Below are 13,276 nucleotides of genomic sequence, written 5' to 3' on the forward strand. Positions count from 1 at the left end.
ATTAGTTGTAGCTAAATTAGCCCCCATCACATTGTATGTATAATTGGGGTTATTTTTTCCAGTGTGCGTTACTTGACATTTATCCACATTAAATTTCATTTGCCATGTTGTTGCCCAGTCACTTAGTTTTGTGACAGGTTTCAGAGGAGCAGCCATGTGAGTCTGTATCCGCAAAAAGAACAGGAGGACTTGTGGCACTTTAGAGAGTAACAAATTTATTTGAGCATAAGCTTTCGTGGGCTACAGCTCACTTCATCGGATGCATTCAGTGGAAGCTTATGCTCAAATAAATTTGTTAGTCTCTAAGGTGCCACAAGTCCTGCTTTTTTTAGTTTTGTGAGATCTTTTTGAAGTTCTTCACAGTCTGCTTTGGTCTTAACTATCTTGAGCAGTTTAGTATCATCTGCAAACTTTGCCACCTCGCTGTTTACCCCTTTCTCCAGATCATTTATGAATAGGTTGAATAGGATTGGTCCTAGGACTGGCCCTTGGGGAACACCACTAGTTACCCCTCTCCATTCTGAAAATTTACCGTTTATTCCTACCCTTTGTTCCCTGTTCTTTAACCAGTTCTCAATCCATGACAGGATCTTCCATCTTATCCCATGACAACTTAATTTACCTAAGAGCCTTTGGTGAGGGACCTTGTCAAAGGCGTTCTGGAAATCTAAGTATACTATGTCCATTGGATCCCCCTTGTCCACATGTTTATTGACCACCTCAAAGAACTCTCTATCCATCCCCCTACGCTCCCCTCTGTCCACCCATCCCCCTATGCACTGGACTGTCTGTCCATCCCCCTCTCTATCTGTCTGTCCCTCTGCATGACTGTCCATCTGTGACGAAGTGGGACTGTTCTTAATGTTTCCTCTGAATAGTGTGGGGGTGCCTCAGTTTCCCCTATGCAGTTCTTAAGTATCTAGGGGGTGAGGTAAGGGTGTATGATCATTGCAGATCCCTAGAGGGCAGGTGTGTGCAGGGGTCTGGACACAGAGAATGGCCAACACCCTGTTTCCTGGCCACTGATGGCCTGGGCATTTCCCCCCTGCGAGGTGAGAGCTAAAGGTTGGAGAACAAAGGAATCCGGTGACCTCCTGGCCCGGGAAAGGGACAAAGCCCAGAGGAGGGGGGGCTGGAGGGAGTTTCAGTTTGGGGCTGGCTGGAAACATGGAGTGAAGGGCAGACGTGGTTGTCTGGCTCACTGCCCCCCAAAATGGACCCAGCTGAGGGGTCCTGTTCTCTGCACCTACAAGCTCTCTGTTAGACCATGTCCCTGTCGTCTAATAAACCTCCTGTTTCCCCGGCTGGCGGAGAGTCATGTCTGACTGCGGAGTTTGGGGGCAGGACCCTCTGGCCCCCCCAGGACCCCGCCTGAGCGGACTCGCTGGGGGAAGCTGTGACGAAGTGGGACTGTTCTTAATGTTTCCTCTGAATAGTGTGGGGGTGCCTCAGTTTCCCCTAGGCAGTTCTTAAGTATCTAGGTGGTGGGGTAAGGGTGTATGATCATTGCAGTGCCCTAGAGGGCAGGTGTGTGCAGGAGTCTGGACACAGAGAATGGCCGACACCCTGTTTCCTGGCAACTGATGGCCTGGGCCCTTCCCCCCCTGCAAGGTGAGAGCTGAAGGGTTGGAGAACAAAGGAATCAGGTGACCTCCTGGCCCGGGAAAGGAACAAAGCCCAGAGGAGGAGGGGCTGGAGGGGGTTTTTCAGTTTGGGGCTGGCTGGGACATGGAGTGAAGTGCAGACGTGGTTGTCTGGCTCACTGCCCCCCAGAATGGACCCAGCTGAGGGGTCCCGTTCTCTGCACCTGCAAGCTCTGTTTTAGACCATGTTCCTGTCGTCTAATAAACCTTCTGTTTTACTGGCTGGCTGAGAGTCACGTCTGACTGCGAAGTTGGGGTGCAGGACCCTCTGGCTTCCCCAGGAGCACCGCCTGAGCGGACTCGCTGTGGGAAGCGCACGGAGAGGCAGAGGATGCTGAATGCTCCGAGGTCAGACCCAGGAAGGTGGAAGCTGTGTGAGCTGTGTGTCCTGAAGACAGGCTGCTCACAGAAAGGCGACTACCCCAGAGTCCTGACTGACTTCATGGGGAGCAGTTCCAGAGCATCGCCCAGGAACTCCGTGACAGAAGCGCACGGAGGGGCAGAGGAGGCTGAATGCTCCGAGGTCAGACCCAGGAAGGTGGAGCCGGGGGAGCTGTGTGTCCTGCAGACAGGCTGCTCCCAGAGAGGAGGCTCCCCAGAGTCCTGCCTGGCTTTGTGGGGAGCCGTTCCAGAGCATCGCCCGGGGACTCCATGACACCATCCATCTACCTATACACCTGTCTGTCCGTCCTTCCCCCTACATACCTGTCTGTCTGCCTATCCCCCTATGCGCCCCTCTGTCTGTCCGTCCACCCCCTACACACTTCTCTGTCTGATTCTCTCTCGTGTTGGTTCATGCAGCTTTCGTGCGGGCTCCTTGCCGTGCCAGGGCAGACGGAAGCACAATTTGGAAACTGTGACAGTTTTGGCGAAATGGAATTCTTGTTTCTGGCCAGCCCCAGTGCCGGCCCTTGGGAGTCAGGCCCTGAGCAGCCTAAGCTGGGAAGTGTCCATGGCACCACTGGGCGTGTGCCTTGGTCCCCAGATCCCGTCTGGCTGAGGCCAGGAGCGCTGTCCCTTGGGCGAGTCTGGCGAAGGTTCCTGGAGTTTCCATCTTCCTGATGTTTGCAGACAACATGGTTGCATCGCTTGTCCCCCCCAGAGGCTCAGCTACGATGCGCCCCCTCCCTGAGCAGCCGGCTTCAGCCCTGAACCTCTAATCAGCCACGGGAAGGGCTGGGCTCTGCTTTGGCTGCCTGCGCTGGGCTGTTCCTTCCCAGACTTATGGACAATGAGGAGCAAGGGAGGAAGTTCACTGAATGGATCAGCTGGGAAGACAGCCAAGGGGCACGGGAAAGCACCTGGCACGGGACTATATGCTGCCAGCCCTGCTCCATGCCAGGGTCCTCTACAGACACAGAGCGAGACGAGACAGCCCCTGCCCCAAAGAGTTCCCAGGCTAAACAGCCCATGGGTGGGCAGGGACGTGCCTTGCCTGAGGTCCCCCAGCAGGCGTGGGACCAAGCCAGGACTATGCCATGGCTCTCGAGTCCCAGCCCAGCTCCGCACCCACTAGGCCACGCTGCCTCCCGTGTGAGCCCTGGCTATGGCCCTGGCATGGAACGAGCTGAGTTCTCTCCAGTGTCCGCCGGTGGATGCCACCCTCTACCCACAGCTGTCCTGGCAGAAGGGCAGGTGCTCCAGGGCCGCCGTGATGCCAGCTCTCCCCAATGCCCCTTCCAGGCATTCGCCAGCCTTTCTCCCCCACAATGGGTGACATGCTGACTCGGTGCCCTGGGACGTTCCTCACCACGCGCCATACCAGGTGCCATCCTCTGCCAGAGCAGCCGCCCATGCTCGGCCAGCCAGAGCCGCTCCCCAGACATGGGAAATTCACCTGAACCAACACCACTGCCCAGAGCCACTGGATCCCCTGCAGCTCCTCACCAGGCGTTAGATCCCCAATGCCCATGGCCTGCCCGTTGAGGCTATGACAGGAGCCGCATGAGCCCGCAGCGCCCTGCTAAGCGTGTGCGCGGCGGCTCCGAACCAGGCCAGACGTGGGTGGTTTTTCACAGCCACAGCACAAGGTCCGTCCCGAGGGCGAGCGCTTCTCCACTGAATAGCTGCAAGAAGGTTTTTTAGCACAGCCCAAGCGATGTATTTCTGCCTAGTCTCCCTTTCAAACATTTCTACAGAGACTTTCAACACAAAGCCCAGCCCGGAGCAGACCTGGCCCGGCACATTTCAGCCTGAAAGGTTGAAGTCTGGCAAAGGTAGGCACATGGGAAACCGGGGAGCACCTGGCAACATGAACTAGAAGCATGCGACCTGCCCTGCGCAGCACGTGGCCCCCGTCCCACAGTCTCGGTGCTCTCCTGTGTGAGCGACGTCGCTTGGCACCTGCCTGGCTGAGCTCCGTGCCCACTGCCTGGCTGATCTCCGCCGTCTGCTCTATGGGGAAGCGTCCTCAGCAGAATTCAAGCTGCCTCCCTCGGCTGGGGCATCTTCTGCGCTGGCCTGGGCCATCTCGAAATCCGTCCAGCTTGGCGCTGCTTCCCCAGGCTCCGGCCCTGCCTCTCTCCGGGTCCTGCCCCGCCGAGCCAGGCCCCAGGCCAGAATTCCCAGCAGCATGGCCAGTACGGTGGTGATGGCCGTGATTGCGATGATTTTAGCCGTGGGGCTCTCTGGAAAAGGAGACAGAAAAGGGTTAAATTCCCTCTCTGCAAAACACCCCTGAATGTCCCTCGCAGGGTCGGTAAACGATGTTGGTAAAAGAAACAAAATGAAAATACGGCCCCGGTGTTTTCACTGCGGCCCCCGAGTCGGGCCCGAGAACAACCCCAGGAATTCAGGAGGAGTCTTGCTGCCACCGGGCTGCCAGGGAAGATCCTGGGCCATGCGGAGGCAACGTGGAGCTTGTCCCCATCTAGCAGCCAGTCCAGCTCTGAGCACCCAGCCTGCCTCGCTCCAATGGATTTAGGGCTGGCTTGTAAAGATATTTCCGTACCTACAGATGCAGATAGGCACCTAGTAGGTGCACAATGCCCAACCTTCCCAGAGAACCAATGGGAGTTAGGAGCCTCCCTGTTCTGGCAATTTTCAAAATCCCACTAGGCACCTGTCTGGATCTTTAGGTGCCCAAATGCTTTTAAAAACCTGACCCTTTCATGCAGGGGTTTCGCCCGGCACAAGGGGGGACCCGATCTCGGCCGGGGCTGTTCGGTGTTCGGTGTTTCCACAAGCCAGCTGTGAGACAGTGCAGAGAGGAGGCTGGGCCTCGGGCACGTTCAGCCAAAACTCGCTCTCGGAGATGGAACTTTTTCCGTTTGCGTTGTTTTTAAACGTACATTTTGATGAAAATAAAACCAAACTAACCCTGAATTTTTCCCACATTTCCTGTGACAAACACCTGGCTTTGTGCAACCAGCTGCAGCAGACCTGTAAACTTCTGTATATGCTGCACCCCCTGGATGGGGACACCGCTGCAGGGCACTAGCGTGGGTTACGTAGCCTTCTCCCGGGGGCCACCCAGGGCCGTGCCAGATGAGACCAGCCTGGCCCTGGCTTTAGAGCGGGATTCCCTGCCTGGCTCCTTCCCTCAGTTCAGTGTTCTGAGGTTGGGGGAGAGGAGCAATTGACCCACATCCCGTTAAATGTGCGACTTGAGCTGCCAGCACCGGGTTGGTCCCCACGGCCCAGCGTGAGCCTGAACTCACCAGCCTCCTGGAGCTCCACCGCGGAGGAGCTGCTTTGCAAGAGTGGCCCACGTGGTCTCAGGTCCAGGGCTGCGTGGCAGGTGGCCTGCTGCCCGTGGTCCCATCGCCGAGGGGTGATCTCCTGGGTCACCGTGACGTCGTCGGCCGCGGCCCTGGTGCGGTTCTGGAAGGTCTCCGTGTGCAGGGTCCGTCCCCCCTGGCGGAGGGTCACGGTGAGGTGCCTGACGGGCGCCACGTTCAGAACCCGGCACGTCAGGTTATAGGCCCGGCCCAGCTCCAGCTCCGGGAGCCGCTCCAGCCCCACCCGCTCCGGCGCCCCTGGAACGACAGACATGGAGTCACGGGCAGCCTGAGGGCAGGAATCCAACACGGGGACCGTCCCTGCCCTATCCCCAGGGGGACAAGAGCCCGGCTCCCAGCCCCCTCAGCCCCTGGCTTCGGGCTGTGGCTCCTCCCGATTTCGGTAACTGCTCCCGGCTGGGCTGCGTTTCAAACTGCCCCCGGGCTCTCCCCTTCAGGCAGCTCTTATCTCCCTCCTCCAGACAGGAGCCGCCCAGCTCCCCTGCGGGGCTGCCATCCGCTGGGCCCCGGCACCGCCCGGAGACATGCAGCCGGGACCGTCGCATGGCGAGGTGCAGCCCAGGCCCGGAGGCTGCAGCCGCTGCCTGCCCTGCTGCGAGGGAGGAGGCAGCTGAAAGCCATCTGCCAAACGCTGCTTCTCCCTGGGTCCGCTTGTTCCCTGGGCCTTGGCAGAACCTCCCGCCCACGCCCCCGGGGGGGCTGACCTCTCCCACCACACCCCTCCGGGGGTCGCCTGTCTCTTTCGGGGGGTGGCCGGAGCCCTGTGTCACCGGCAACTTTCCCTGGGCACCAGTCGCCACATTGGACCCGAGCTGGGGAGGGCCTGGCAGGGGCGATTCACCTACCGCTGGGGGTCAGAGCATGGCCTCTCCCATAAGAGACCCCAGGACTCCCTACAGAGCAGGGGATGCACCCCGTGAAAGCTGCCCCCAGACCCCGGCCAGCAGCCCCGTTCTGTGAGTCACTTACGATAAACCGACACCTTCACGGCTGCCCTTTGCAGGGGAAGTAGCATATAGAGGGGCCGACGCCCACTCTTGGATATTGACAGGTGAAAACCAAGCCCAGTCTCGCTGACCGGCCGGCAGGAGCTCTAAGTGGGGCAGGGGGCTGGGATGTGGATTCCTGCCCTGCCAGGAGCCGGACTAAGACCCACCAACTCGTTCCACCCAACGGCCGCCAGAGGGTAACTACTCGCCGGTGCTGCCTGGCTTAATGGAGCGGAGCCAGTGGCCCCAGAGGGGAAAGGCCCGTGTCCCATTCTCTGCCCCCCGAGCCAGCCAGTCCCCTGCCCTAGGGCCAGATCACAGCTCGTACCCTATTTTCTGCCAGCGAGTTTCCCCTTTCTCTGGCACAGCCCTGCACCCAGAAAGTCTCCGTGGCACAAAAGCCGCCCCAGACCCCTGCAGCTGGGAGCCAGCGGCACTTACGGTAAGCGGAGATGTTTGCAAACACCATCTTCACACGGCCACGGCAGGTGAACTGGCACTGAAAGGCTGACATCCACTCCGTGATATTTTTGAGGAGAAAGGCCACCCACCCAGGTCCATTTTTATGGTTGGTTTTGGTGAGCGAGGTCTCCAGGCTGCCCCTGACATCAGGATCCGGGCACGTGGTGCTGCAGTTTATCCAGACGGCCCCCCCGTACGCCACCACGGGAGCTGCCGGCAAAACGCTCACCTCGAACGAGCCCCGCGTGGCCCCTGAAATGGTAAGTGGGTCTGTCACGCTGTGGCTACACCTCTGGGGGACACAGCCCAGTGGAACTGAGAAAGCAGAACATCAAACCGCACTCCCTTCCCAGAGCCAGGGAGAGAACCCAGGAGTCCTAGCTCCTGGCCCCTCTGCTCTACCCAATGGACTCTGTTCCCCTCCCAAAGCTGGGGAGAGAACCCAGGAGTCCTGGCTCCTAGCCCCTCTGTCTGCTCTAACCACTAGGCCCCACTCCTCTCCTAGTGATCCTATAAGAAGGCACCTTCATTTACAATGAGTAAAACAAATGGATGTCAGCACCTCTGCCAGTGGGGCGCTCCCAGCCCAGGCCGGTCCCGCTAGCATTTCCCTGGGGACACACAGCCTGAGCTGGGGGGTGCGGGGGGGGGCACTTACCTGGCAGCACCAGGAGAAGCAGCAGCCACGTCAGGCAGCCCCCGGGAGAGGGATGCTGGAGCCACTGGGGTCTCATAGCTGAGGAGAGAGGGACAGAGAGAGCAGGAGCTGGGGGAGCTGGGCTTGGGTTTTCCATCGGCACCGTGGGGCCGGGTCCAAGCCCACTGACGCCAACGGGAGCCTTGCCGGGGCGCCCTGGGCTGCGAGGAGGGGCGGGGCGGTGGGGACTGAGCCGCTGCAGCTGGAAATGGGGAGATGATGCGCAGGGCAGCTCAGCCCAGGGCCCGTCTAGCCCAGTGTCTGGTCTGCAGCAGAGCCCAGCCTCAGCTGCTCCAGCCCCCGCTGCCAGACTGGCCACAGGAGGCAGTGATGGGAACCCTGTGGGGACAGGTCCCTCCTGATCCCCGCTCGTTAGAGGTCAGCCCAGCCCCCACCCCCCCAGCTCTAACCACTAGACCCCGCTGCCCTCCCAGAGCCGGGGCGAGACCCCGGGAGCCTTACCCCCGGCGACGGTGGTGCTGGCTGGAATGGAGGGCTGAGGGTGCAGCCACCGCGGGGGGAGCGTGTGCGTTGCCGTCTGCTGGGTGAGATAAGGGACGTCTCAGGGAGCCCTCAGCCAGCGGACTGCCCTGGGCGCGGTGCTCCCTCGCCGTCCCTGGCGGCCGCCCCAGCCGCCCTGCCACCGGCTCAGGGAAAACCCGCACGGGGACGTGTGCCCACACCGCACTGGACCTCTGGCTGCCGCAGACATCACGGGGCAGTGCCCTTGGGAGTGCCCTGGGGGCTCCCACCAACCGGCTGCGCTGCGGCCCCAGCCAGGGCAAACGCCTGGGGGCAGGGGGGACACACCAGTGGTTGGCGCTATGCGGCCGTGCGACAGCATGGAGCTCCCCACACCGAGTCTCCCCAACTCCATTCCCCCCCCCGAGTTCTGACCGACCAGAGACTCAGACCGTCGCCCTCTGGGTCGTCCCCCCAATGCGTGAAACCAGCCCCCTGTTACCAGCTCACCCCGGCCCCCCCAATGGGTGCCCCAGAGCCCTGCCCGGGGTAAAACCAACTCAAACTTTAGTTACTAGCCGAGCCAGAGCCAGAGCCAAACCAGCAAGGGGGAGCCACACAGGCCAGTGACAGAGACTAACCCTCCTGCCACCCCGTGGGCTGTACCCCTCTAGCGTGGATAAAAGCCCTTTTCTAAGACAAGTCACCCATGGCCTTTGGAGCAGCTCCCAGCCTGCCCCCTGCTGTGGGGGGCTCCGGCCTTCACGGCCAGCTGGGCCCCCAGGTTCTGGGCGACCAGCTTTTGCTCCAGTTGGCTTTGTGAAAGGCTGGTTCTCAGAGCATGCTGGCTCCTGGCTCTGCAGAGTTGGGACCGTCTGTGACATTACACCCCGTATTCTTCATCGAAATATGGTTATGATATGAATAAGGCATAACAGAGAGATACTTTATGCAGGATGGGTCTGGTGAGATGTCATGGGAAAGGTTACGATTTACTGACTGTGTTTATCCAAAGGGTGTGCATGGAGCATTTTCGTAGGTGGAGCTGGGAGTATTGACCATGTCTCTGTATTTCCAACGTGCTACGCTGGGTGAGGCCAAACGATGTTGGTGGCTGATTGAGGAAATGCACCAAGCACAAGGGTCACCCCAGGACCTGTGTGCAATAGAGACCTCACCGAGACAGCTCTAGACTGGGGGTCATGACAAAAGAGCTTTCCAGCAAGTGGGGGGAGATATAAAAGAGGGACAATGACAACATGTGAGGGCCTCACTCTCCTGACAACAACACACCTGAAAACACCTGAGGAACAAGAACTGAACTGTGGGAAGTGCTGGCCCCAGGCTAAGATCTTTAAAACCTGGGAAAGCCAAGGCAGCTTGTGCCTTAAGACTCTGCCAGCCTGTTTATCACTCAGGGTGAGAATTTGCTAATTTGTACCCTACCTATCGAGTGTGTTAAGCTCAGCTTGCGTGTTTTGTTTCACTTGCTCGGTGATTTGCTGTGTTCTGTTTGCTATTCCTTGAACCACTTAAAATCTGCCTCTTGTAGTCAATACATTGGTTTTGTTTGTTATTAAACCCAGTTGATGTAATTTCTACCTGGGGGGGCAAGAAGGCGTGTGCATCTCTCGTCACCTTGAGGGAGAGGGTGGATTTTCATGAGCTGGTGTATCGCACACACCTCCTGGGGGTGGGGTTCTGGCCCAGCTAGTGGCAGCAAGACCGCCTAGCGAGAGAGATGAGTGAATGTCCTTAATGGGCAGCTGGCTTTTAGCTCTGGCACTCGAGGCTCCTGCACTAAGCTCCAGAGGTCCCAGGTTCAACCCCGCGGCTGGGGTCTGTGGGTGTTACACTTGCGCTGTGCCAATTTTTCTATACAGCACAAGACAGTATTATTTTGGGTTTGTCTCCCAAAAGGAGTGTGCATGTGTGTGATAAATGAAGGGTGGGTGAGCTCCCTTATGGATACTAGCCAGCCAGTTAGCTGGAAAATCCCACTCGGCCTGTTCTCTGCTTGCTTTAGCAGCCAAGGGTTAACAAGCCCCCAGGTAAAAGAAAAGGGAGTGGGCCCCTGACCAAAAGAGCCAATGGGAAGGTAGAACTTTTTACATTGGGAAAGAAACTTCCCTTTGTCTGTTGTTCTCTGGGCTGCAGGGACACGGAGCAGCGATGCTATAAGCAGAAATGCCGTGTGTCACGGAGTCCCCAGGCGATGCTCTGGAACTGCTCCCCATGAAGCCAGTCAGGACTCTGGGGCAGTCGCCTTTCTGTGAGCAGCCTGTCTTCAGGACACACAGCTCACGCAGCTTCCACCTTCCTGGGTCTGACCTCGGAGCATTCAGCATCCTCTGCCCCTCCGTGTGCTTCCCACAGCCAGTCCGCTCAGGCGGGGTCCTGGGGAAGCCAGAGGGTCCTGCACCCCAACTTCGCAGTCAGACGTGACTCTCAGCCAGCCAGTAAAACAGAAGGTTTATTAGACGACAGGAACATGGTCTAAAACAGAGCTTGCAGGTGCAGAGAACGGGACCCCTCAGCTGGGTCCATTCTGGGGGGCAGTGAGCCAGACAACCACGTCTGCACTTCACTCCATGTCCCAGCCAGCCCCAAACTGAAAAACCCCTCCAGCCCCTCCTCCTCTGGGCTTTGTTCCTTTCCCGGGCCAGGAGGTCACCTGATTCCTTTGTTCTCCAACCCTTCAGCTCTCACCTTGCAGGGGGGGAAGGGCCCAGGCCATCAGTGGCCAGGAAACAGGGTGTCGCCCATTCTCTGTGTCCAGACTCCTGCACACACATGCCCTCTAGGGCTCTGCAATGATCATACACCCTTACCCCACCACCTAGATACTTAAGAACTGCCTAGGGGAAACTGAGGCACCCCCACACTATTCAGAGGAAACATTAAGAACAGTCCCACTTCGTCACACCGTGTAAGGGTTGAACCAGGTATGAACAAGTATTTTCCATACCTAAAAGAAAAAAATTGGGACAGGGAATGTTTAGTTAGACGCTATCAGGTTTATTTCTTATTTTGGCTTGTGGACTCTGTGCTAAGCCCAGATGCTTTTGTTTGCTTGTAACCTTTAAGCTGAACCCCCAAGAAAGCTACTTTGGGTGCTTGATTTTTGGAATTGCTCTTTAAAATCTAGCAAAAGCCTCAGTTCCAGATGGATTTTCTTTCTTTTTGTTTTTAATAAAATTTAGCTGTTTTAAGACCAGGACCGGGGCTGTTGGTGTCCTGCGAGGCCTGTGCAGGTTGTTTGATTAGCTGGTGGCCACAGCTGATTTCCTTTGTTTTCGTTCTCAGCTCTTCCCCGGAGGGGGGTGAAAGGGCTTGAGGGTGCCCCCCAGGGAGGAATTCCCAAGTGCGCCTTCCTGGGCTCAAAGGGGTTTTTTTGCATTTGGGTGGTGGCAGCATTTACCAAGCCAAGGTCAGAGAGAAGCTGGAACCTTGCGGGCCCCCACTTCCTGCACTCAGAGTGACAGAGCGGGGATTCAGCCTTGACAACTGGGGGAGTCCTCTCACCCAGAGCGGACTTCAGTCTGTGTCTGCAGCGGGCTGTGGCCCTACCTGTGTGTGCTACAAGGGGCCAGAGAGCCTAATTCCCAAAGCAGGGAGGGGGAACCGAGGCTGGTGGAGCAGGAGGGGCTCAGTGACACCCCAGTACGTGAGGTGACATTCCAGAAGGGGGGGGGGTCCAACCCATCACACCCTCCCTCTTCCTGGGCCAGCCTTGCCTTCTCCTGGCCGCTGGCCGCCTGGCTTGGGAGGGGCCTCTCCCCATGTAACTGCTCAGCGCCCGGCTGTGAGAGGGAGCGGCCGGATCTGAGCCCAGTTTTCTGTACACGCCAGGGCATAAACCCATCCCCACGGCCTGGCTGCACGGGCGCCAGGCCCCCACGCTCAGCGCACCGCACGCCTTCCTGCAAACCCCTCGCCCGATGTTTTCCTGGCGCGATGATGGCTGGTTTAACTGCTCGGTTGTGGGGGTTAAACCTTCTGCTCCCCCCTGGGGGGCCTGGCTCCTAATTGTCCCTGCCCAGAGCCCATTCCCCTCCCCTTCACCCCCCCCCCCAGGGCTCGGATGTCCTAGGCACGTCCTAGCTCTGCTAGGCTCAGGGCTGGCTGTGCTGGCAAGCGTGTGTCTCATGGCCCAGACCCCCCCCCAGGGCTCCGGCTGGCAGAGCAGGCAGGCAACACGCCTTTCACTTTCATTTCTTCCCCAGCTGCTGCTTCCTCCCCACAACGGCTGCGTGTGTGCACACACGTGTGTGTGCGTGCACACACGTGTGTGCTGGGACCAGCTCCCTGCTAGCCCGGGAGGGAGCGTGCTGGTGACCGCTCTGTGTGGCTCTGGATCTCACCCGAGCCGCTGGATGCCTTGACGTTTAGCACCTTCATGGCAATGCCCCTGGATGCTCAGTTTGGGCTCGGAGCTCCTGCCCTGCTCTGGCCCCCATTGCCCGGGGATCCAGGCAGCTCCTCCTCCCTCTCTGCAGAGCGCCCCCAGGAGCCAGGGCAGGGCTGTTAGCCCACTATGGCCCATGCGGAGACTGAAGCACACAGAGACTTGGCCCAGACCACCCAGGAAGCTATGGCAGAGACAGGACCTGAACCTGTCCTGAGGCCCAGGCTAGTGCTCTAACCACTAGGTCATTCCCCTAGACAACCCTTCCTGGGTGGAGTGACTTCACCCACCACTGAGATGCATCCACCTCTGAGCTGGAACGTGGCAGCTGTTTGCAAGCACCATGGTGACGCTGCCCAGTGGTGCAGGGAAGGGGGTGAAACATGCTGGTGTGAATCCACTCCTGCTGCAGTGGCCAGCTGCAGCCCTCTGCCTGTCGTGAGCCCTCTTGTCCCCTGCTGGGCAGCAACCGCTTTCTGCACTAGTCATGCTGGGGTCTCGCCAGACTCCCAGGGCAGGTGCCAAACGCCCCTGGAGGAAGGGGCAGCGCGGGTAGCACGGGAGGGATGGAGTGGGGCTGGGGCAGCCGTACCGTGAGCCATGGGCACCGTGCGTTCAGTCTAACGGGCTCCGGGCAGGGCAGGAGCCACACAAGGGGCACCCAATGCATGGGGCTGTAGCCCACAAAAGCTTATGCTCTTCGAAATGTGTTCGTCTCCAAGGTGCCACAAGGCCTCCTGTTCTTTCTGCGGACACAGACTCACTTGGCGGCTGCTCTGAAACAAGGGGGCGATTGAGTTTCGCAATCTCTCAGGCATGGGGTGCAGCTCCCCATGCCATCACTAGGGGGGGCTGCGGGTGCGGACAATGCGGTT

The 13,276-nt window shown here is 58.8% G+C and overlaps 1 protein-coding gene across 2 annotated transcripts; it reads right to left on the reverse strand.

Moving 5' to 3' along the window:
* Positions 1–2,146: 2,146 nt before the first annotated feature.
* Positions 2,147–8,118, reverse strand: LOC125627398 (intercellular adhesion molecule 4). Of its 2 annotated transcripts, XM_048831481.2 has the most exons (5): positions 7,994–8,118; positions 7,493–7,570; positions 6,814–7,086; positions 5,303–5,620; positions 2,147–4,270 (listed from the first exon to the last, which is right to left on the reverse strand). In XM_048831481.2, exons 2-5 carry the CDS (start codon positions 7,566–7,568, stop codon positions 4,038–4,040), a joined length of 900 nt encoding a protein of 299 aa, XP_048687438.2. In that variant the 5' UTR covers positions 7,569–7,570; positions 7,994–8,118; the 3' UTR covers positions 2,147–4,037. The 2 variants fall into 2 exon arrangements, with proteins under 2 accessions (XP_048687438.2, XP_048687437.2); XM_048831480.2 differs by lacking the exon at positions 7,994–8,118 and having other exon boundaries at positions 7,493–7,915.
* Positions 8,119–13,276: the final 5,158 nt, after the last annotated feature.

The sequence above is a fragment of the Caretta caretta genome, chromosome 20, assembly GCF_965140235.1.
Source record: "Caretta caretta isolate rCarCar2 chromosome 20, rCarCar1.hap1, whole genome shotgun sequence".
Classification (NCBI taxonomy): domain Eukaryota; kingdom Metazoa; phylum Chordata; order Testudines; family Cheloniidae; genus Caretta; species Caretta caretta.

Coding starts and splice junctions, on each gene's coding strand:
- LOC125627398 (XM_048831480.2), bottom strand. CDS start 7,628: ATGGAAAACCCAAGCCCAGCTCCCCCAGCTCCTGCTCTCTCTGTCCCT. Junction 7,087..7,492: donor GCTTCTCCTGGTGCTGCCAG/GTAAGTGCCCCC, acceptor TTACCATTTCAG/GGGCCACGCGGGGCTCGTTC. Junction 5,621..6,813: donor TGCAAACATCTCCGCTTACC/GTAAGTGCCGCT, acceptor CTGTCGTTCCAG/GGGCGCCGGAGCGGGTGGGG.